Source organism: Oryzias melastigma, linkage group LG1, assembly GCF_002922805.2.
Source record: "Oryzias melastigma strain HK-1 linkage group LG1, ASM292280v2, whole genome shotgun sequence".
Classification (NCBI taxonomy): domain Eukaryota; kingdom Metazoa; phylum Chordata; class Actinopteri; order Beloniformes; family Adrianichthyidae; genus Oryzias; species Oryzias melastigma.
In genome coordinates, this window is record NC_050512.1 from 22,615,628 (window position 1) to 22,639,363 (window position 23,736).

The 23,736-nt window shown below is 35.5% G+C and overlaps 1 protein-coding gene across 6 annotated transcripts in view; it reads left to right on the forward strand.

The window, feature by feature from the left end:
• The window catches only part of mast1a (microtubule associated serine/threonine kinase 1a), an 87,375-nt gene that overhangs the window by 22,156 nt on the left and 41,483 nt on the right, over positions 1 to 23,736 (forward strand). For all 6 annotated transcript variants that reach the window (XM_036213311.1, XM_036213316.1, XM_036213318.1 and 3 more), the window contains 3 exons: positions 18,963 to 19,051; positions 21,651 to 21,726; positions 22,156 to 22,228. In XM_036213311.1, coding sequence (XP_036069204.1) covers positions 18,963 to 19,051; positions 21,651 to 21,726; positions 22,156 to 22,228 — 238 coding nt within the window. The remainder of the gene's footprint in view (positions 1 to 18,962; positions 19,052 to 21,650; positions 21,727 to 22,155; positions 22,229 to 23,736) is intronic.

Sequence of the window (23,736 nt, forward strand, 5' to 3'; positions counted from 1 at the left end):
GTAGCAGACAAAAAAAAATGCAGTTTGAAAAATATGGTATTTGTGACGTGGAAAATACGCTCCCTGCTCCACTGTACTCTGATGTATCAATTCATAGTGAACTAGATCTGTATATATGTTTGTTTTCCTCATCCAAGCTGGCATCTGAGTCTGGAATATGGCTGGATAACTCCAATATTGGTCGCCAATTTTGTGACACTGGCATTGTTAGATTAGGGGTTGTGAGGAGCCGTAAGATACCTGTAGAGAGTGTAAATATTACAGGTAAATTGTGAATTTCTTTAAATAAGCCATCAAAGTCCATCAAATGTTCTGGTCTGAATCTGGTGCAATAAATGTACACTGTTTTCCGGCTTACACCAGATTCTTCTGCAGCCCGCCTGCACATCATTTCCATATGCTCATAATTCAGTCTCCCAGTCGGGGAATAAAATGGCCAAAGCAGTTCATCGTCATTTTTAGTGGGAGCATCATTTCTTCTCCTGAAGTCGTAGCTTTTCACCTTCATTCACGTCAGTTTTTGAAAGCTTGGCTTTGCTCCAGCTGACCCACATGTGGTGCAAATGCACCTGCTTGTTGACACTTCTTTGAGTTCAATGAGTTTGCATGAGTGTAGCTGTAAGTGCTTGACTTTTTTATGAAAGAGAGGAAACCTGCTCATATTAGTTGATATCAAACCAGTGTTTGAACCATATTTAACACAGCATGTCCAGGTGGATAAAAAAGGGCCAACTTGGATTGATTACATGGTGGGGTTGGTCTCATAGGGATATTAGCCCGAATATTTTTTTATGAAACAACTGTTAAAAGATGTAAAACATTTTTGAGGGGATTATTAAACGTTTAGTCATTTTTATAATAACATAATTTTTTTGTTAGAAGTACCATGCCACCTCCTGAGTTAATGCTTGTCTGATATTGAATAAATGTTCCAAACACAATTCTCTTTACATTTCCTATATTCATTAACAATAACTCATTTGCATATTTCACACGTTTTGCAATTAATAAAAAAAACTCAGTGTTGTTTTCTGGTTATCCAGAACATTCTATGAGGTTTTCAATGGAGAGAGATCACCCAACTGCTATAAAAACGTGTTATAAATATCATCAAATGGTTTTTTATCCTCTTTTTGTTTTCTCTTCAGCGTTTTAATTATCTTGCCCCTCTGTTCTTGTCTCCCTGTGTGTGCTTTTGCGCATCTGCGTTTTCTTGGCCGGTTGTGGCAATTAAGCGAGATAATGCTCTGTGTCCTTTCCAAACAAACTGTGCTAAAAGCGGACAGCAAAGGTGTGAGCGGGAACACGAAGCTCTGCGCGGAGAAAACGGCAGAGCTGCCGGGAGATAAGAGTGGGCTGAGATGAAAGGCAAAGGCTGAGGTGGAGTCTCAGCCCACATTTAAGGGTAACCCCCTGGGGTTAAGCGTGCCCTGATGACAGACTCGCGGGTTGATGCTCTTTGCTATGACTGGCTTGTTTGCAAAAGCTCAACGGTAAACTTTGTGTATAAATCCTGGAATGGATTTTAAAATGGGAGAAAAACAATGAAAGGGATGACACAAGAAGGGAATTTAATCGCTTTCTTGCTCTCAGAATAAAGTCACTTGAACTGCGCATAAGTATTAACCCACACATAAACATTAGTACACTCATACTTGAGTGGAGTACAAATGATCCCACTCCTGTAAAGCTCAAGACATTTTATCCCACACACTTTTGTAAAAAAAAACCAATAATAATAATGTGTTTTTTGTGTTTTTAACATGTTCTTGTGGAATTTTTACAATTATGGAGATCATGTTTTAGGAAAGTTAAGCTAAAAATTTCAATTCCAAATATTTCTTTGTTTAATTCATTATCAAGAGCTGACGAAAAAGTGCTATTGCAAAAAGCTTTATAGCATTAAGGTGCTAGGGGTGGCCATATCTATCGGAGTCTTGATAGTATTGATACCAAAGTGAAGTATCAATACTAGCTTGATGAGATTTATACTTTCATTGCAGTTTTTCTCAATATGTCTAGAAAAGAGCTTGAATTAATTTACGTTTTAGTTTATGCAAGCACAACATCTATCTGTCTGAAGTGTTGCCAGATTAGGCAAAAAATTGAGTATATACCTGCCCAATTTGTGCAGGAAAATGCACAATCTGGCAACATTTCCTGTATAATAACATACATGTTGTATGTTTTATGCATGTTCAGTTCAAATTATTGTAATTAGTTAATTAAGATTTCTATTTGTCCAACGTCTCTGTCCTTTCTTTTACTAAGCACTTAATCAACAAAAAAATGTTGTATTTCCAATATTGTTCTATAATACAACATTTCAAAAAAGTATTAATATCAATATTGGCAATACTAGTCCTGTAATTACTTGGTTTTGATCAATACCCAAATTCCCAGTATCGCCCACCACTAGTAGGTGCTAAAATCATGGCATACGCTCCATGCCATGATCACATGTGTCTATTCGTCCACTTGCAGACAACTATATCCATGCTGCCTTAATTTTCTTCGTCTGATCTGGCATCTTGCTCTAAAATGAACATCTGGATAGCTCTAATATTGGTCGCCAGTTTTTGTTGCAATGTTAGATTGCGGTCGTGGGCGCTGTAAGATAGCAGGAGAGACTGTAAATAAAGGGATGATGGGAAATGAGGGCAGGCTTACTCTGCACAAAGAGTCTCACCCACAACTCAGAGGCAAATTTCAAATGATCCTCTGTCGCTCTGCAGAAACTATGTGCTAGAAAACAATAGATTTTGGCTAAATTAGCATAATTATATTAAAATACCGCTGGAAACACTTTTAAATAAGTTCAAAACATGATTAGAGTGGGACTTAAATCGTGTTTTTATACATATCATTTATGTTCATAAATCTGGACTATTGTTTCTGAATTTTTGGGGGTCATTGTATCTTATTTTGTAGAACTGAGACTCCAAAAGAGGCACCACATTTTGCACATGTTTAGCCTAGAAAGCAACGTTTTAACGTTGGGGGTATTTGAGAACACATGATAGAGACAAAAAAAATCAATCTTGATAAGTTGTCACAATCCAATCAGTTTGAGTTCACTTCAGTACATTTCTGGACAAATTGTTAAAAAAAAAAAAAAAAAAAAAAGCACGTAAGGGACAAAGAGATTAAACTGGAATGACATTGGCTGCGGTCATAAGTCAATGTAGTCATTTCAGCTTCTGTACAGCTTGTGTTGCTGATAGTAAGCAGCTTGGTTGTAACTCCAGCATAAATACATGAGCCGCAAGCCCGTTCTGAATTAGTGTTTTCACTCCAATAGGCTTGTCAACGACGTCATACATAAAGTTCAAAACATGAACAGTGTTTTTTTAGAATAAATTTTTATGACACAAGCTGCAGTGATGCACAGAGAAAGCTCAGCATTAAACATAGATGCTTCTCTGTGTTTTTCTCTCCTGTTGGACGAGGCATGACAGCACCATCTGTTACTAGCTGGTGTTCATGATAAAAAAAAAAAAAAAGCTAGGTGGTTTGTGACTAGGGGTCTGCAACCTGAGGCTCCGGAGCCACATGTGGCTCTTTTATCCATCCATCTTTGGCTTAAAATAAAAATATAGTGATTTAATAATTAACAGGTTTGCAGTATATTTAATTTGTTTTAGTTAAGTTTTGTAATTCATGTTTAGATTGTTTACATCCTTTTAAAATACCACTGGGAACACTTTTGCTATCATTTTACCATCATTTAGAGGTTTAATATAATGCCAGTGTGGTTTATTATCTTTTTTTTTTTTGCTGCACAACAGTATCTAGTTGCTACTCAGTGGCAAAATTAATCTTGAAATGCATAAATGCATTTGTACAAATAAAAAAAAAGAAAGGATTAGACACCAATCTTGTCAGGTTAATATTCAATAATAAAAGAAAACAGGATGAGACGCTCCAAATGTCACAATAATCTAAAACACCATGTTTGACTTTCTCACATTTTAAATTGAAATAAATCTGCTGCAGCAGGAGGATTATATTTGACACAGGGTGTCTTTTATTTTGAAAGTAACCTTTATATTCTGCTGTCGGAAGTAAAAAAAAATATACTGCTTATAGAAAAATACAAAAATGTTCTAATTTAATTATTGTAAATATTTAAAAGCTGCATTTATAAGCGAATAGCTTTAGAATAGAATAGAATAGAAATAATAAGAGAAAATAATGTGTAATTTGTTGGAATTTTGTGGCTTTTACTTTGTCTTTGTCAGTGAAAAACTGGCCTTAATTGCTCTTTTTAAGATAAAGATTTGTGACCACAACATAGAAGCTTGACTAATCCAGTTCTGGGCTGGATAATAATCTGGTTTTAAAGCATGACTAGATTTCCAATAATTTTCAGCAGTGATCAATCTGTTTGACCACTCCTATAGGATCCTGAATCTTTATTGTTCATGTTACGATAGTGCAGGATCACTAAGAAGTGCTACATCAATGCACATTAAATGCAATACAAAAGGCTCTCTTGCAACATGCTTTAAGCTACATCTCACATTGAGTTACCTAAACTATCTCCATGACAACCCCATTTGGAAGATGTGGTCATGGTGAACGCTCATGACCATGAATGCATGAATTCAATGTGAAGGACATGCGCCTGTTTGTTTTCCTTATAGATGAAGAAACCCAGAATGGATCAAAAAAACAAGAATTTGATAAATATTTATTAGCAGACCAATGCTAGAAGGGAAGAAGACATTAAAATATACACAGATGTTTTGAAGCACATAACATAAGGTGCAAGTTGCTCCAAAAAGCAGGAAAAAGAAATGTCTCCCATCTGCAGCACCCGTGTAGATAAAAATGTCCATCATTAATAAAGCTCGTTGTGTTATTATGCAGGCCTGCATGTTGTTAGTCGCCCTTTAACACAAACGGTGGTGCAGAGCGTCTCAGCTTTGCACACTTTTTTTTCCCTCTGCCTCCACACAATAGTGAGCGGATTGGCAGATGCTCCTCCAACCTCCTGAGCTTTGGCTATCGCACATGAATTCCAGCTGCAGGCAGACACACACTCTCCACAGAAGGATTTTAAATAAACACTTTACTCTCACTGACCACTGTCGCTCAGGAACAGCTGGTTCAGGGTTTTTTTTTGACTACAGAGATATGCAACAAATTGGTAACATTTGACTTCTTTTATCTCTTAAAAGATTAATGGAAAGCTGTGAGCAGTGCTGCACAGTTTCCTATAAGCCGCTTTAACTTGCAGCAGCATCGACTCAATGTCTCCTAACAAGAAAGGTCATGTTTACCTTTGCAGGTATATAATTCCAGAAGCTATTTTTGCCCAAGAACAGATGGAGTCTTCTGTGTTTGAAACAACTTATTTTCATTCCATTTTATTAGATATATGATGATATGATTGTGGTTTGTGTAAACTAGACATAAATAATATGCTATGAGAAATAATAATAATAATAATAATAATAAACCATAAAGAGTTTAAAAAAGGTTTTGGTTGTGTGTTTTGAGGCAGTTATTGCTCAAAACTAACCAAGAATAAATAAAAATGGCTTCCCTTCTGCTTTTTAACAGCTTGATTTAAACTTTTTAGAGATGTGATTATTTTTTAAAATGCAAAATTTCACTAAAAATACATTTCTGTTGCTAGTTAACTGAATATGCAGCTAATCTTCTAAATAATCAAGCTACCACCTTCCATTCCTGAATTCTTTTGACCAACAGTTACTGATGGTCCTGAACTATGTAGCCAAAAATATGCAAAATAAACTTTTAAGCTCTGTAGTCGTAGATTTTATGTAAATTTAACCATTTTACTTTTATCCTAGTTCAAATTTGTACCTAATTAAACGTATTCCTGTGTTAGGGTCACCACCGAACCATTTCGGTTTTTGATTGCATAAAAGAATCACTTAAAATTAATTTATTCTTTTTGACTTTGACCTTGTTTTTAGAAAAAAAATTCTTTTTTTTATTATTATTTATTTATTTGATTTTTATTCAACAATTTCCTGGTTGAAATTATTTCCTTTCTGGTGTTAGGATCAGTTTTATAAAATAACTGTATAAAGCAACAACTAGAGCCAAAATTATAATCATTAGTGGATTTTAGCCAAGACACTGATAGCCACCTCCTCTCCCAATCTCCCAGATAGTTTAACGGGTTGAAATCATTGGAATATTTTGGGATATCACAATGATTTTGATAAGTACAACCTGGGTTGCTTGAATATTGGATGGTGTTTTTTATAAGTTATGCTGCAATGCTTTTCTGTTGCTTAAACAAAAATTGCTTTCCAGTTTTTGCTTCCTGCAGCGTCACTCTGCTTGAGGACTTTCACACCTTCAGAGGACATCAGCCAGACAGGAATGACTCGGCTGATGTAGTCCTTCTGGATGTTCTTCCTGACCTGCATCCAGTCATGTCAACCTGTAAACACAAACAGGAACATTACTTATACACTTAAATTATTATTAAAAATGGGAATTACCTGTAAAGCTGTTTTTTTTTTTTTTTGTTTAACTTCTGAACGACCAGCAAAAGAATACAGGGCAAAATCAAGAAATAAATTGCTAATCTTAATAAAGATGTGCTGTTAAAATCTTTGAAAAAACACAAGTTTATTCTCTCAGTAAGATAAAATGAGTCAAATTTAAGGTGTTGATGACCTAAAAGCACATTTTCAACTCTTTTCTCACCCAGACTCACCTGCTTAGTCTTTAGTTCCATACATATAAAACTAATAATTCTTATTTTATAACTGTTTACGTCACTGATCACTGAGATGAATCAGAATAGGTCACTCCACCTTTTCTGTTTGCTATTAATAACAAAAAAGAATCAGCTAAATTTGTCATTTTCTTGTGAAAATGTCCTCACTTCATTCTGTGTTTATAAGTGAACTGGTGCACTGCATGCAGTTCTTAGAAAAACAGTTTGAGGCAGAGCCGGCCCTGAAAGCCTCAGATGTGGGATTCATTGTTAAAGCAGAGTGGATTTATCTCCGCTTCAGGCCTTGACAGACTTCTTTGCCAATTAACTATTTGTCAGTCAGACTCTTAGTCAGTCGGCTCCAAATTTAGCCGTTCACATAAGTTGGTTAGTCACAGGTTTCACCAGGAAGCAGCTCCGAATGTCAGCAAGCATGTCAGTCATTCAGCCAACATGTGAGTAATTTAGACAGTCGTCTTCACTGTCTACCGACCAGCTTTGTAATTCGGCTTCTTCAGCGTATCTCACCATGCATCAAGAAGTAAAACTGAGAAATATATTCTTTTAGTTGTTGGAACATAAAGGATTTTCTCTGAATCTCTTCCATGTCAATGCTGGCTGAAATGACCTGAAATCTTTTGAAGACTTTTTTTTCTTTGTTTTTTTTTTTCTTGGAATAACTTTTATCGTTTTAAAGTCACAGTCATTTTTTTTATCAATTAAAATATTTTCTCAGTGGTCTTTTAACTATGATTATGCCGGTTTTAGGCAAATACAAAAACTGGGCGGACATAGTAGAAGAGCAGAGCGGCAGTAGATCATTAATAATTCACCAATAAATTGTGGGCGCTCCCTTCTTTTTTCAGTCAAGAATACTCAATTTTTCTTGTTAAAAAACACTGATTAAAGTTACTTTATTTGTTTTTTTAAGCTTAAAAACTTTTAACATCAGAGATTAGCCTAATTCCTTCCAGATCTGCTTTATGCAACGCTTTAAAGTGACCGATATGTAAAGTGTTGCATATCAGAGCAAAACCGCTTTTCTCTGCAACAGATTAAGCTGATTCACTTTGATCTCATTAAGGGTTGAAATTTTACTATAGTTGAAGGTAGTGCTGGGCAATATGTCAATACATGTCGTGTGGGTGATAGAAAAGTGTGTCATTTCTCTTCTATTGTTTTTATTTGTTTATTTTTATTGCTAAACTTTAGTGCAAAAATGTGTTTTCCTTCTAAAAAACTTGAAACTGTTGTGCACTTTCTCATTTGTGACAATTCAGTTACATGCTACTTAAAAAAATTAATTCAGATAAAATTAAGTAACGACATTTTTGTCAATTTTTTCCCAGAATAACTGAAAATATAGTTTATTTTGGTATCCATGATATATATTGTTTTTCTGATATAAAATGATTTATATCGTGAAATACAATTACTAGTGGAAGGAATGTAAACACTGGAGCTAAAGCTCTGATGTAAAACGGTTAAAAGTTTTACAAATCCGAACATTTTTGTTAATATAAATTTTTAAATGACTTAAACGATTACAGTTTTTGCCCCATTTTAAGCTTATCTTTTGCCAAACCGCTTATTCACATTAAACAGTTTTTATAAGAGGTGCTACATCTCTAAAAACCTGTGGAATGTCCCTTTGCAAGTAAAGATGTCTGGGCGCCATCTTGTCTGCAGCCAGGTCCCCCTTGAGTGGAGCAGAGCAGGCAGCTTATGGTCGATTGTAGCACCATTAATGCCACCTTTTCCAACTGTGTTCTACTTCTGATTCACAACGATCTGAATAAAGTGATTACCCTGAAATGCAATAACTTTCTTCGTAAATGTCATTCATCGTCAGAAAAATGCCACAAGAACGTGTTAGAAACATGCAGAAAATGCAAAAAAAAAAAAAAAAGATATTCAGTGAAAAACACCTGAAGACATCTCCACCCATTTCCATCCTCAATTATTTCTTAATTATTTGCTCATGTGTCTTTTTATTCATCTGCAGCCTGTGAAATCTGCCCACATGGCTTGTACTGGACACTGTCCCAAGTTTGGGATCTGTCTTGTTCCCAGAGGATGTTTTGGACCGCGGTGGTACAAGCAGCGGACGTTGCGCAACACATTTCACTAACAGGAGCTAGAGTGTCTCCTAGGGATACTGTTAGGGGGGAAGCTTTTTATTTCAGCAATTTCCACCCGTTTATCAACGTGTGCCACCTTTAAGAGGTCCTGAGGCAGCCTAATGTGTCCTGAGTGTCCTGTGAGTCAGCAGAAGATGACACCCCTGATGAACACAAACTCACAAAATGTTAGGTTAGCTGGTGCATCAGTGTCGGTCCACTGCCATGTGCACGCACCGCGGGAAGAGCAAACACTCTAGTTCATTTATATCATGTTGTGGATTTAAGGGGTTTATCACTCTAGACGTTTTTGTTTACTTGTTGTTTTGATGACGCGGGAAGATTTTCGGCAGAGCTGTTTTTCAAAGAAAAAGAGTAAATTTTGCTGGCATATGTGTGACTGATAGCCTGATGTCAGCCAAAGGCCTGTGGGGGGATAATTGCTCGTCAAAGCTTCTGCACGAGTCATTAGCACAGATTTAATCTCAGTCTCCTGCAGCATGCTGACCGGAGCTCTGCTTTTGATGGCAACACTGTGTTGTATTACAGGGAGAGAAGGACACGGGCTGGGGTAACATCTGCCTGTCGCTGTGACACCTTTCTTTTTTTAATTTAACATCTTTTTCTTACTTTGAAACTCCATTTCACACTCAATATACCATGTTTGCATGGTTAAATGTCAAATTTGCAGTTGAAAAATACACTTGCTCAGATGACGGGGTTAGATCTTGTTTAAACAAGTAACCAACGATAAGAAACTTTAAAATAAATCAATTTTTATAGTAAGCATTCTTAATTCATTATACAGCACAACAGTGCTGGATAAATCTGAGCATTTAATAACAGTTCTAGTCCTTGAACAAAAAATATATATTAAAAAAAGGAAAATAACATGAAAAAAGTAGAACTAGTTGAAGTGGAAATCAAACAGAAATTGAAGATAAACTATTAGTACATGTCTGGATACCTACAAACATGTTAAGAATGACATAAGTGAATGACATAAAATAATAAAAGCTGAACAGCTGCATTAGTTTAATATTAGTAAATGTACTCAACTTTATTCAGCATCTCATGATTTATTTTTAGCTTTTTTATTTGTTGCAAGTTTTTTTATTTGTAACATCATTACTTTTTATTTGCATTGTTTTTCTTTTATTTGTTGCATTTCTTTTTTATTTGTAACATCATTACTTTTTATTTGCAGCGTTCCTTTTATTTAGAACATCATTATTATTTAATTGCAGCATTTGAATTTACTTATAATTTGCAGAGTTTCTTCTTTGTTTGCAGTTTCCTTTTTCATGTGGTGGCAGGTCTCTGTACAACTGAACACACATGTAAGCACTGTTTGCACAGTCATGCACTCCCACCTATTTACACAGATCCACACAGACAACTGTGCACACCACCTAACAACAACACATATCTGTACATGTTTCTACATCAGGCATGTCTGCATCTGTGTTTGTGCAAAGGTGAATAGGCAGGTGTGTTTACTGCATTGTGTCATAATGTCACTGACTGAACATGGTAGGAAAAGTGTGAACTTTCTCCTCCCCTGCATAGAGTGGGCAGCACAGACACCCAGGGAGTCCAAACCTTCCATGGAGATCTGTGATCCATTTTTCTTCTAACTTAACTTATGTTACTTGGTATGGTTAGACACACAGAATAATTGACTTTATGTTTAACTCGGTTTTCTATTCATCACATTTGAGTTCTATTGGTGCTTCATTTTTATCTCACTTGTGAGCAAAATGCAGAGATTTTTTTACCTTTTCCACCTGAGGAAACCAAGTGCAAACCAGGTCATGAAAACCATACAAATGACCTGATTAGTTTTTTACAAGAAACAACGGATTTGAACCTTTACTAAGCTATTCATTTGTAACCTTGCATTAGTTTATATTATGTTTAGATAATTTATTCGACTATTGTTGAAAAAAATCAACAAGAATCTGGTCTGACATGGAGGTTTTTGTTTGAGAAAGCCTTTGTTTAATGTATATTACAAGCTATAGTAAAGTAAAATGTAAAAGCACAAATAAATGTAAAGAATAAGTCTGATATGCACATTTTTAAAACCAATTTTCACATCAGTGAAACAAATTATAAACTAATTGTACATTTGCTAATTGATGTGATTCTGTACTGAAGCAGAGAAACTTCATCCTAATACTGTAGCTTTAAATAAAACTGTCAGCATAAAATAATGCTAACGATGTGATTTTTTGGCTATGTCTATAAATTGGGATGATATATTAAAATCAAAGAAATGCTTTTCCAAGAAACAGTATTTGTCTGCTCCAGTCGCTGTAACCTTTGATCAGCTGTCAGTTGCTCCACAATGAGGAGCATTGTGACCCTCAGATGTTTGAATAAAAAAGGGCGACAAAAGAACAAAAGGTGATCCAGATACTCTGGTCTACATGCTGAGGAGGCGGTTTGGGGTTTACTGAGTTCTAAGAAAGAAGTCTTTGCTTTGGAGTCATGTTGTTATCTTTGAAATTACTTTCTTTTCAACCTCCTTGCAGGGTCATTTGGTGAGATTCAGAAAAGAAAGGAGCTTTCTTCATGTTGTTTCTGCAGATCGGTCTTGAGTTGTTTCACGTTGGTGACATAAACTCCACCTGACAAAACAAAAAAATATTGATTAACATTTGATATTTTCACATGTCCAGTTATTATTTTGAACTCTTCTTCTCAAATGTTTCTGCTGTTGAAGTTTCAGGTTCTGGAGATGTTGACCCAGTCCTAGAAAGCCTCCTAAACGCCTATAAATGAGAGATTTATTTATTTATTTCGCCCAATCTGATGGACTTTGACACAGCTCACATGATCAGTCACTGACTCACTCAACCATGCCCACACACTGTCATGCAGCACTGACCCCCCCTCAGACGCGCATCCCGCCTGAGTGACAGCACCACCCACCAGCTCTCCTCCGTCACTCACAGATTGAGTCTGCATGATGGATTACACAATGGATTATGGTGGATTATGCGACTGACATTCACACAGAAACAACAAAAACCGTTCTGCCCTGCGGGGTGACGTCACGCCTCTCTGGTTCTGCGGGTTGTCAGTCGGAGTCGAGGCTCAGTTCTCCTGTTTTTTTACTTGTTTGACACAAGTCGATTTCTCACTGGTGCTCTGATGAAAACAGCAAGCAGTTGGAAATGTCACTTTTTCGCTTTTCTGTGAGGGTTGCTCTCCACGTGTTGCTATGGCAACAGTGTACAGTCCTCCCGTCTTTTTCCCCAGTGGTAAGTCTTCATCTTTCGTCTTCGTCAGTTGATTCTGAGCAGAGTTCTCGCTCTTGAATAATCCAGTTGGACTAGAAAGAATCTCAAGAAAAAACTCGAGTTTGTCGGGGGGGCTGATTGTTATTAATCATTTTAACAGGGTGAGTCCAGAGATGGCTGCACACTGTACTATCCTGATGGCAGAGGGTTTTTATGCAGGAAGTTGATTTATGTTTGCTGCTAAAATAGAGACAACATTTGATTGATGATTTAAAAGTGATATGCTTCATGCAACTGAGTTCTTCTTCAGCAGACAGTTATCTTGGACTGCCTGACTATAACTGTGACAGTGATTTAAAAGCACATTTGGGCATAGAATAACCCACAGACTCTCAGCTATTACGAGCAGTCTTCTTATTTTCTTTGCTTTTCAGGCATAATTGGCAGCGTTTTAGTTTCGCTCCCGACAGCCACCTAAAGCTGCTGTTATCTTTACTGACTGACTGATGCAGTTATTTATGAGGGAGAAAATGAGGATATTTGAGAGGAGAATTATCTCCAAGTTAGACGTGACTTAGTTTTAAATTTGCATCACAATTTTACAATCATTTTACGAGACAAGATGAACTTCATGGTCTTTTAGTTTCTCCCCGTCTTCCATGTTGTCTTTGGAGCATGTCCAATCCGTTTGCATCGTCCTATTCTAGTTTGTGATTATCATTTTAATTAGAAAGATAAAAAGGAGAAACAAAAACAGAGAAACAGACATGAATCGACCAAAACCAAGCACTTTAACATGCTGAAGACTAATTAGCTGCTACAGAAACAGCTGTGGATGATTGCTAACTAAGTCCAGGTGTGGACTTTAACGAGGGCCAGCACAAACAGAACCCAAACTACTGAAGAAAATGGTGTGAACACAAACACAAAAAAGAAAGAAAAGGCATTTTCTCATAACTAACTTTAAAATTTAAAATATTGCAAAGATCTGCCAATTTTTGCTAAGTTTGAGAAAAAATTCGGCATATAATTTTCCTTAAAAGTCTACATTTTTTTTTAACAACAAATGAAATGTGGGACAGCATTAGTGCCTTCATGGAGCAGATATGTTTTATATTATTTTTTTTATTTTGTTATACTTGGGCAGATTTGTAAACATGATTATTTTACGTCCTCTTTATACCTGTTATTTTTATAGATGTGTTTAGAAAGTGTCCTGCAACAGACTGGGAGAAGCTCCAGCAACCCTGTGACCCCAGTCGGGGATTAAGAAGAAAATGAATAGATGATGAATGTTGAGAAACTAGACTGTTTCGAATAAGTGCTTTAGTCTGTCAGTTCTTCTGTTTTTGGATATAGAAATTATGGAAGGTAACACTTTACAATGAAGAGTTCATCAATTAATGTTAGTTAATGCATAATTAAGAACTATTTAACTATTAAAAAATGTGAAATGCACTTTTATGCATTACTTTGCTTTAGTAAATGTATTATTTTAAAATATTTTTTTTTAGCTTTTAGGTATATTATACTGTTCATTTCTCACTAAAAACACCCCCAAAGCGGTATTTTGCTCCATTCATGCACTTCTGAGCATTTTTCTAAAAGCCTGCTCTATGAGCACCAGCCCCTCCTAACCCGCAAAAACAAGTGGATTCTAGGAATAGTGTTCTTAAAACTAACTCATATTTGATAAAAAAAATTGTTGTTTAGTGTGCCAAAGGTAATATATGATCATAAATATGGATATATTTTTATATTTATTTAAGAAAGCATTAATAAACAGTTTCCTTCTTCAGTTGTTTAGCATTATGTATGCAACAACATATTAGATAATATGTAAGTGAAGCCTTAATAATGTTGGAAGGAATCATTTACTATGGTTGTTTGAAGCAAAAGGTTAGTACAATTTAAATTAATAATTTTAGTCTGACTTACCCTTAATACATGCTGAAAAACCTCATAAGCTTTACCTAACTGTCAGTTATACTTTTTTATAAAAAAAGTATAATTTACTTATATTAAATTATAAGCAAATAATCTAAAAACAAATATTAAATTAATTAATTAATTAATTTACTAATAATTACTAATTTTTAAATAGGTGTTCCACTTGATCATAAATGTCAATACTTATCACTAGTGACCTAAAAGAAATTAAACCTTTTCTGAATCTGAACAACAGCAAGCATGACCTAGTAATTTAGTTTTATACCTGGACACTGTCAAATAAAATAAAAATAGTTTGATTTTTGAGAATAAAAGCCTAGCAAACACTGTTATGCTGCTACTAAACTCCCTTCACCTTTGTTGAACTTCTTCTTCTTATTTTTTACAAGAATGCAAGTGAGCATTCCTGACAAAAATTGCAGGTCAGTGATAATTCACATAATAAATGCTGCTGCAAACAATTGAATCACAGCACAGACTTGCATCACACATTGCTGAGAAAAAACACATTTTTCATCATCAGCTCCTAATATCATTCCCTGCTTCGGTGATTTCTTTTGCTGGTGTTTCTCCTTCTTGGCAGTGCTCTGTCTTCATTATTTTTTTCTAGATAAAAAAAAAAAAAAGATTAAACAAATACAGTGATATAGAACAGATCACATAATTAAAAAATAGAGGTCTATGGAAAATTCAGTTTCACATATGGAACACCTCATATAAAGCCCACACTACTGGAACAAATTGCATTCATAAGGCTAGGTACCACTATTAAAACAATACAGTAATGTTGCAAATGAAGCAAAACCAGCAGTTTAACCCCAATTAACACTGTCAATTATGTGAAATAATCCACCGGTCAAACATTCAGCAACACACATTTATCTTTGATCTAATAGCTCCAAAAAGAAAAAAAAATCATCTGTTTTGTTTCTTTTGAGTATGGGTAGGCTGTCCTACATTTACACCTACATCAGACTATTTAAAAAATATATATATATTTTTTAAGTTTGAAATGGCTTGAGGGGCATAAAATAATTCTTTACTTTATTTGTAGAAATCAATTTTTTCTTGAAAAGATATTTGACATTAGATTGTGTCCTTATATGAGTTCCAAAGATTTCTTTTTCTTTTTTTTTTGGGAGGGGGCGGGGGGACTGCTATTTAATATGGCTTGCCAAAATAATTATATTGATAATCTTTTTTTTTTTTTTTTTTACCTAAGGGACAGCAACCTATTGGCATAATTGGGACTAATATGAGAACAGAAGACACAATTTTTAAAGGAAAACTCCAACATGTTCTGTTTGTTTATTAATTTTCGGTCAAAATAAAAGCATACTTTTATCCAGATTTAATGTAATTTCTTTCTCCAATGAGGTAGATTACCAAAACCCTCCAATCATGTGGTGCTGATCCGGCCCTTTTGTCAAATTTTAGAATCCCGTTTGTGGCCCACGAGTCAAAAAGTTCACCCACGCTCCTTTAGAAAGCCATGGCCTGACTTTGGCGCTGTCCATGGTGCTGAACCTAATACACATTGAGGCAGATCAATATTAACACCTTATCACATCTTTGTTGGTGCAGGATTGACTCAAATGACATGAGCTTTTTTTGTTTGTTCCAGTTAAATCCATTCTTTAGCATTGTCATCAGTTAATGTGGTCGGATTATTTTTTATTTTTTTATTTTTGCAACTTCACACCAGTTTCCATTGGTATTTTATGAGTTATGACTGCTTTGGAAATACCGAGCTCTCTATGTCTTCACAAATCAATGTTTTTGCATCAAATGTCCCTACGCTCACCAGGACGTATTTACTCATCTCCGTTTGTGAAAAAAAAATAATCTCCTTGTTTTTATGTATGTACAAATAAAAACTAGGCTTTCAGAAGGAGAATGTGGGATGAGTCATATAGTCAGAGAAAAGATGCCAGTACAGGAAGGCAGTTCTGCGAATGAATAAGCTGGAGTCATGTTTTGCTTGTTTACCTTGACTTCCTTCCAGTTAGTCGTGTCTTTAGCTGCAGCCACAGATATCATTGAGATGCTTTCATGCTGCTCATGTATTGTTCTTGAAATAGAGAAAATAGCTGAATGTGGTGACCTGAAAACATTTAAGTCCTGGAGTAAAAGTCTGAGCGAAGCAGATACAAATGTAAATGAAGAAAATTACATTCTATTGGTGTAGATGAGCTCTGCTGTGTTACACCACACACTGAGGGGCTGCAAGACTCTTGGAATAAATGAAGTTGAACCTTTATTAGTGGAACTAGCAGCTGGAGTGTAAAATAAGGAGCAGGGATCCTCTTTAGCCTTTGTTACAGTTCAAATGCTTCAGGCAAGATTTCCTTTTCATTTGAGATAACAGCACTGTGAATCAAAGGGAACTCTGGCTTTAAGACATGATTAGATTAAAGGTTTTCACATTTCAGGCTGAGCGGTATTACTGAGGATGGAAGGAGAAGAATGCGTTTGACTTCAGTTCTTTCAGTTCTCTGAATATAAACCATTCATTTAGTGGAAGGAGGAAGTCAATGAGAGGGAAATTGGATGAACAGGGTGTTATAGTACATAATTGAAAAAAATTCATGGAAAATTTTTATATTTTAAGGTTAGACAAGCCAATTTGCTCTTACTCAAATGCAAGAATTTGTTTTAGTGAGACCCCACGGTATGAATCAAGCTATGATTACATTTAAGAGTTTGATTTATCTACAGTTCTGCTGAAAGACGTATTTTTATGAGCTAAAGGGAGGTAATTTTAAGCCAACTTAGTAACATCAGACTACAAAAACTGTAACTTAACCTGTTACTTCATGATGTATTTTAAAAGCGTTCCTAGTGTTTTTTTTTTTAATTATGACAGTTCAGTTTCTAGCGTACCCCCAAAAAACTTGTTTTCTTGGACATAGTTTCTGCAGACCGGCAGTCATTTATTAGAAATCTGCCTCTGAGTGGTGGGTGGAACTGTTGGTGTGGAGTAAGCCCCGCCCCTCTTTACCATCCCTATTGCTGAGAGCTCAGAGTAGAGCACTTTTAGCCTGATTTATACATATTTGGTCTGCAGATTTGCTTCTCATGGCTGTATCTTTGTTTTCGTGGAGTAATACTCCAGACCTAAAAGTCTTTAAAGTTCTGCTTATCTTACTGTTGTCGTATTTTGTGCACACAATTTACACTTCTGGGTTGACACTTGATAAACGTAAAAATTCCACACAATAAAAAATGAAGGAACAATTTTCACTTTGGCCTGTTTTTGTTCAAAAGCGTATATTGTCATATAAAATGTACCTGGTAAAACATTGGTATTAATAGAGATATTCACAAAACAAAAGTGTAATTAATCTTTTTTAATGGATCGACAGCATTAATTAACAATTAACATTCTAAATGTAGAGTTTTGTGTTTGATTTCATATTGTGATTATTTGCAGAAAATAAGTGGTTGGCAAATACTGTATGTAACAAAAAAATGAATTGTGATTAATAGTGATTTTTTTTCCATATTTGTGATAAATTAGTTTCATTTTTATTAATTGATTCCCGGCCCTAGTTATTTTATTTTGTATAAGACAGACTGACTTGATTTTAACAAAACGGTCCTGAATTTTTGAATGTTTTAATTTGGAAAAATGTAAAAGAAATCTGTCAATGAAAAAGATTTGACTCATTTATTTGCTTTAATGTGTTAGAGGCAAATAACTCTCCCAATAACTGATATTTTTGGTTGTATTTCCTAAATTTAAAAAGAAACAGAAACAGCCATTCTATCTCAGTAAAAGGTTTCCTCTTCAGTAGTATTTTGACTGAAATTAACACAATTTGGGGAGGTGGGATTTAGGGTTTTTCTAGTGCAATGTTAGAGATGACACTAAAAAAGATTGAACTTGATGCCCCCTTTGCTGCACCCCCACTCCACCTCCTTTATCCTCTTTTCTCATTTGAAGAGCTGAAGTAAAGAATGGTGTTAAGACATTTCTTCCCTCTGTCCAAAGCTTAATGCTTTTCCTCTAAATATTTCAATATGTTCCTGTTCTGCTCTGCTAAGCTGAGTTCAAGCTCCCCCTCAGCTGGTGCCCACAGAGGCATGCTGCCACCAATGAAATCCTCCTAGAGTTGATGCTTCAGAGTGCTGGAAAAGCCACATCACAAATAAAAAAAGAGGGGAGGGAGATGAGTGCCAGACTTAAATGCAGATAATAAGTAGAGGGGTTTTTATTATACCGAGTGCTGTAATGAACAAATTTGCAGTTTTATGTGTGGGTGCAGTGGTTTGCTGAAAATCAGCATAGATTTAAAAGCACTGCATGCTGTCTGATGCAATGGGATGCAAAGTTTCTGCTGCCCGCTTTGCCTTTTTCCTGCTCTAAAGCCTCTCTGACAGACACTCCCATCAAACACATGGGTGTTAAAAGCAAGAGAGCAAGCCGGATCTGCTCATGAAAACATCACCTGAATATCTCATGTTCCTGCTTTACCTCTTATGTAAGAGGCTCTGGTTCTGTGTGTCTCTGAGTGTTCGGTACAAGTGTTCAGTCCAGTGGCAGCTTCAACAGTAGCACATAAAATATTTATAGATCAATAGTCTTTATTATGATCTATACTCCTCTTTTTTCCCCTTCAGTTCTGCCCCATCATTCTTGTCATAATAATCCATGACAGTGCTGTCGCAGTGTTGGACTTTGAAAAATTAAAAATCATTGAGGCTTTGTTGCTTTCTGCTCCAAACATGCAAGATGTCAATGGAGTTATGTATCATCGTGTAACCAACATAAAGACTGCACTCTGACAGCACATTAAATAAGGACAAGTACCACCTAACTCAGTACATTTATGATCCTGGACGTCCTGATCCCATCTTCTCTGTCTTTCAGGTGTCTCTGGATTCATATCAAGAACACAAATGCTAATATCTTGTTTGTTCTCATTGATGTTCCAGCTGCAGAACCAGTAACAGAAAGAGCCTCATCCTGACCAGTACATCGCCCACCCTGCCGAGGCCGCACTCTCCTCTGCCGGGACACATAGGTCAGTGTTAAAAACATGAATTAATTTTAATATATATATATATTATTTAAATATTTTTCTACTTTTTTTTGTTTTTGTTTTGACTGATTCTGGAAAAATGTTTTATCAAATACTATATCACCTATTACATATTTCCTTGGACATACAACATAAACATTTTTCTCATCTTGTATCCTAAATTAACAATAATTCTAACACAGGGGCGGATTTACTATGAGGCAAATGAGGGCGATTGCCTGGGGCCCCAACAACCTTGGACCTCGAGCTGAACACCTAATAAAATTGTCAAAAAAATGTTAGCGGCCATCATTATTACATCTTTACTCTGTCATTAAAAAAAAAAACACCCCAAAGTACTGAAATGGCATAAGGCTGATCATGTGAGAGTGTCATGTCTCCCCCCGTCCCTCTGCAGCAATGGAATATTCCGGTGAGGTCTAGAGACTCCCAAGTATTGTCTGTACAAGAGCTCTATTATACAGTGAATGCAGGCAAGACTTTTTGTCATTTCTTTTTATTCGGAAGTGAGTGATTAAAAAATTAGCACGTTCAATAAATTTAATGTTTTTTCCAAGTAAAAATAAGGTATATAAAATACATTTGTTTCACATTATACAATTTCAGCTTTTAAATGTTTATCAAAACATTCAGATTCTTGATATTGATGCTGTCTTAAGTGGACCAGTAAGGAAGTTATTCGTTGTTTTACCCTCGATAAGGATTAAAAAAAAAAAAAAAAAATTATACAACCGCTGTAGAGGGCACCATGTTATAGTTCATCTGGGGCCCCCGAACTGCTAAGTCCACCACTGTTCTAAATTCAAGTTCACTTTTTTTTTTGTGTGGGCATCAGTGTTGTTTGGATTATATCAAACATTTGTTTGATGGTGGTGGAGTTGTGTATTTTTCCCTGTCATGCTATGTTCACACCAGGCATGTGGTGCACATTTGAAGCGTGTTTAAGACTGTCGCTACCTGACACTAGCTCATGTCTGTGTAGTTGGAAGAGATCTGGTGTGAAATATTGAAATATCAAAAATCTTGCTGCAGGCTTTTTCTTTCACAGCTCTATTCCAATATATGAAGAATTTGGTGTCATAAAATTCTATTCAGGAACAAACACAATTATTAATTTAATTTAATTTTCAAATGGTTGGCAGTTCCATGAATTGAAACGGATGCCATCTCTGTCACTAACAAATACGATTTCCTGATCGGCCAAAGTTTCTTTAACTTTCAACGCTCTTTAAATGGACGAATGTTTTAGATGTAGAGCCAGAAAACGGGCATAGAATCTTGTGTAGTGATCCATTAACATCAGAGTTTTGAAACCGAAACGCGCAAATGCACGTGTTTACATAGATTTTTCATTTAGAGTGATCACTAAAACGCTTTTTGCCATGGGTGGTGTGAACGTAGCTTTACATGATTTAAAATACACAACTCAATACACAGTCCACAAATCGATATGTAAAAGATTGAACTAACTTTGTGGTGATACAATGCAGTCCAATTCTTTTACCTAAATGGATACAATATAGGTATTTATTATTCAGTTGGCATTTAAAATACTTTTTTTTTTTCTTACTGGCACTTTTTATTTTAAGCAACATAAAACAAAATGTCTTTGATACAACTGCCTCAAACATAAAAACCTGGCATTTGTGGTCTTTTAAACTGTTTTGTTCTTTGTGGTTAAAAAAATAATTTTAATTTATTTAGTTTTAAAAAACAGGGTTATATGTTAGTGAACACAACACACATCCCTCGATGTGGTTCACCTTCAGCCAAAATTGTATTTGACCTGACTTGAAGAAGCAGGCTTGTGATTGGACGCCTTTTTGTTTGCATCTCATGTTCATAAAAAGACCGTAGAGACACAACAGGAAGAGAAACTGACAATTTGCCAGAAACCAATTACCATATTTCTTGTAGTATAACTCATGTTTTTTTTTTTTTATATATAGCTCTTTCAGCTGTGCGACTCATACTCATATGCGACTCATAAACATCAATGTGTCATGGTAGTGAAACCACCATATTTTCTGTATATAATTGTTAACTTTTCCATTATTATGATTTGCATTTTAATATGAAATGTCCATTTTAGGTTCTGTATTTTTTTAAACAAATGTCAATCAAATTGAGACTTATAGAAGATTTTTTACTTCTTTAATATGCCTTTTTTGGCTTCTGCTACTTACAACCAATATCAGATTGACTTTTCGATATGTATGTGTATCCTTTAAATCACTATACAGTAGAGAAACTTTTTCTCAAGATTCTGTCTGTTTTACAAGCATTAACTGCTTGTAGTTTCCATAGAAAATCGAAGCACGAGGCACCTCATCAACACTCATTACCCTCAATCGTTAGACTAACTCCCATCGCTGCTAGCAGATGGACCCATGCTGATGCACTTTTTCTGTAGGTGTCCTGACAGGAGGTGTTGCTGTGAATGAAGTTGTGCTTTTGTTCAGTTTTCATTTAAGGTGCCATTATGTACTTGTCTGTGTTTATCTTTGTATTAATTTAAAGTGTTTAGGGTTTCACTAAAGGTAAACTAAACAAAATGTTTGTTTTTTTTTTTTTAAATCAGGAAACAGTCCATTGGACAGTCCACGCAACTTCTCCCCGAGTGGACCGGCTCACTTCTCCTTTGCTTCTTCTCGCAGGTTTGAATCCCATTTTTTTTTTTTTTTTTTTTTTTTTCGATATCACACAAAAACACAGCCGGACTCCTCAGGGGACACTCAGTCACACGTACATATGCAGAAAGAAATCTGCCTTTGTCTTGGCCTGCTCCCACCGCGACACGGTGACAGAGGCGTGACAGCAGGCGGACACAGTTTGAATCAGCAGAGGTGCCAGGACTGCGTCCCTCATCACTCACTCACACTAAGTGTCAGACTTGGAGGAGGCCCCGAAGGGGAAGAGAAATGAGAGAAGCAAAGTGCAAGCAGATTAGTAGATGAATAGACGATGGTGAAATAGTGTTTCTGGGATTCTACATTTTGTAGCCAAATATTAGTGGAAACAAATGGAGGATTTTGTTGCATCTTACATTGATTTTTCCACTTTTTTTCCCCCTCTTCTGCCATCAGGGCTGACGGCCGTCGATGGTCTTTGGCTTCTCTGCCTTCCTCAGGTTATGGCACCAATACTCCTAGTTCAACAGTAAGTATAAGAACCAAGTTCCTCCACTCATTTAACTTAAAGTTTTTTTTTTCTTTTAGTTTATTCAAGCATGTTGATTTATACATATAGTTAAATGTTACAGTCGCATTTGTATCAACACAATTGACAATGAGTATTCTATATCATACATCCATGTCTAAAAGGTGGCAGACAGCAGCCAATCAGAATAGAGTATTCACCCCAACCATTTAAAGTGCAGAAAAAAAATGTTTGTTTCTTATGGTTGTATATCTGCATCTTTCTTTTCTTGGAGTAAAACTGCAGACGTAAACATCTTTAGTGTTCTGCTTATCTTACTGTTGATGTATTTTGTGCACACATATTACACTTCTTAGTCAACACTTTATAGATTTAAACATTTCAGACAATAAAAAATGAAGGGAAAGATTTTCTCTTTGGCCTGTTTTTGTACCAAAGCTGCATTTTGTCATATAAAATTTACTTAGTATACCAATGATTAATTGTGATTAATCACAAAATTATGATTGGTCTGATTATTTTTTTAATTAATCAACAGCACTAATAGTGATAAAATTATTATTATTTTTTTAATTTATCATCTATCACTCCTGCATGCAATGTATTTATAAAATCTAAAATTAAAAGTTCTAAAATTTTAGACTAATTTTTTGCAAGATATTGTTGAAGCATTTTTAAGGTGTAATTCACTCAGTTTATGTCTTTGGAGGCTTTTCCTATTTGTTTAATTATTAGATTTGCAAAAGGTTGTTTTTTTTATAATATTGTCCTGGCATCTGAACTTAAATTCTTCTTTTTTTTAAACTTTTTACCTCTCACCCAACTGGTTTCTGTAGGTCAACTTCAAGTCCCATTCTGATCATCTATTGATCTTTTACAAAAGAGTTCCCAGTGGTCTTTCAATTTTTTTGCCAAAATATAAAAAAAAACGTTATCTTTGAAAATTTTTCTGCAGAGCGGCAGTAGTTCATTAGAAATTCACCTTTGAGTTGTAGGCGGAGACTGTTGGCAGGGAGCAACCCCGCCCCCTTTCCTCTCCCTGTCACTGAGATGTCGGAGCAGGGAGCTTATAGTCCACCCAGCATGTTTTTTATGTCACAAATAAGCTCTTTTTCAAACGGCACATTTAAACGATTTGATTAAAGAATAACTCAGAAATGCAACTTTGAGCTGAATTTTCTTAAATATGTCCTCCATCAGAATTTATGGTTTTATTAATACTTTTAACTTTTGTTGTCAATTTAACAAAAATGTCAGATTTTGCATCTAATTTGTGTGAATAATTTAGAAGACATTGTAAAATTGGTTCTTTCCTTTTAGAGGATAAACTCAACAGTTCATGTAAATTTTTTTTTTTTAAATCCTCCAAGAATAACAATATTAACTTTAGTCCTGATGCTGTTTTTCATCACATCAACTGAGACTCTACCTTTCCAAAGCAGGATGCAGCTCACTAAGTTGTGACTTTCAAACTTCCCATCAGCACATTTATCTCATCACATGTATGA